Raw genomic sequence first — 1,449 nt, 5'->3', positions numbered from 1 at the left:
ACTGAGCCACGCCCCCAGCCCCTCACTGGGGGATTCTAGGCAGGGGCTCTACCACTGAGCCACGCCCCCAGCCCCTCACTGGGGGATTCTAGGCAAGGGCTCTACCACTGAGCCACGCCCCCAGCTCCTCACTGCGGGATTCTAGTCATGCATACATAGCCAGATATCCATCCCCTGGCTCATTCTGCATTTTTACAGGAGCGTTTTTAAAAAACCTTAGGATTCTCCGGGGGATGGTGGCACACACCTTTAATCCCAGCACTGGAGAGGCAAAGGCAAGCGGATCTCTGTGAACTTGAGGCCGGCCTGGTCTACAGAGTGAGTTCCAGGATAGCCAGGGCTACACAGAGAAACCCTGTCTCGAAAAACCCAACCAACCAACCGACCAAATGAAAACAAGACAAAAATAAAGATAAAAACCTTAGGCTTCGACACTCTGTGCTCTACCCTCAGGCCTGGCTCTGTACCCAGGAGCCTTCAAACTGAGCCACCTGGCCACACCTCAGCAGGGCTGACCTGTGCGCCACCTCTCAGGCTTACCTGGTAGAGTTCCACATGTTGCTCCACACTTGATTTTAATCTCTGCAAGCGCAGCTCTGCACGGGACAGCAATGGGGGTTCCGGCACTGCTTCCCGAATGTCTGACGTATTGAAGAACATATATATACTGTGTGAGATGTCTTTGGTTTTCTCATAGATGGCTGCGTGGGGAGGAGCAGAAGGAGGAAGACATCAGGTCTGTGACAAGGATGGAAGAAACAGAGACACCCTGCTTCTGAGCCCATGGGCTCTAACTCAGGTTGGCATTCCACTTCACATTTTTACTTTCTAACTTCAGTTTACTTATGTGTAGGGATGTTTTGGCTGCATCCGTGTGTGTGTGTGTGTGTGTGTGTGTGTGCAGAGTGAATGCCTAGTGCCTGTGGAAGCCAGAAGAGGGTGTCAGATCCTCTAGAACCGGAGTTACAGATGGCTGTGAACTGCCATGTAGGTCCTGGAAACCCCAACCCGCTGGAAGAACAGCTGGTTATCTTGACTGCTCTTAGAGGCCCCTCTCTAATGTTCTTAACTGGCTGACCTCACCTGGGCTGCACGAGACCATGCCTCAAACAAAACCAAACAGAAGTTGTAGAGTAAATTGCACAGCATAATTTGGGGGATCAGAAAGTCTCCCCGCTGCTACTCAGGTTGGGTGCTCCTGCACTGAGTGACTCCCACAGCAGGTTCTAGGTGGGAGCTCGGGTCGCTGAACTACACCTGCATCCCCTTGGAGGTGGATTCTAGGGAAGTGCTCTACTACTGGGCCAACTGCCTTTTAACCTTGGATGAAATAAGTACCATTAAGTTCTGAATCCCAGCCTAGGCGGCTGCAACTGAAACACTCTGTTACCTGTGGTGAGCAAATCCTTCCTCTCTCTCTCTCTCTCTCTCTCTCTCTCTCTCTCTCTC

General features: G+C 51.8%; 1 protein-coding gene across 1 annotated transcript in view; it reads right to left on the bottom strand.

Annotated features, from left to right (window-relative positions):
• Positions 1–1,449, bottom strand: part of Tgfb1 (transforming growth factor beta 1) — an 18,845-nt gene that overhangs the window by 12,578 nt on the left and 4,818 nt on the right. The window contains exon 2 of the mRNA XM_021167684.1: positions 541–701. Coding sequence (XP_021023343.1) covers positions 541–701 — 161 coding nt within the window. The remainder of the gene's footprint in view (positions 1–540; positions 702–1,449) is intronic.

The sequence above is a fragment of the Mus caroli genome, chromosome 7 (assembly GCF_900094665.2).
Source record: "Mus caroli chromosome 7, CAROLI_EIJ_v1.1, whole genome shotgun sequence".
NCBI lineage: Eukaryota > Metazoa > Chordata > Mammalia > Rodentia > Muridae > Mus > Mus caroli.
Note: the sequence above shows the minus strand (reverse complement) of the source record. Positions and strands in the feature narration are given on the sequence as shown.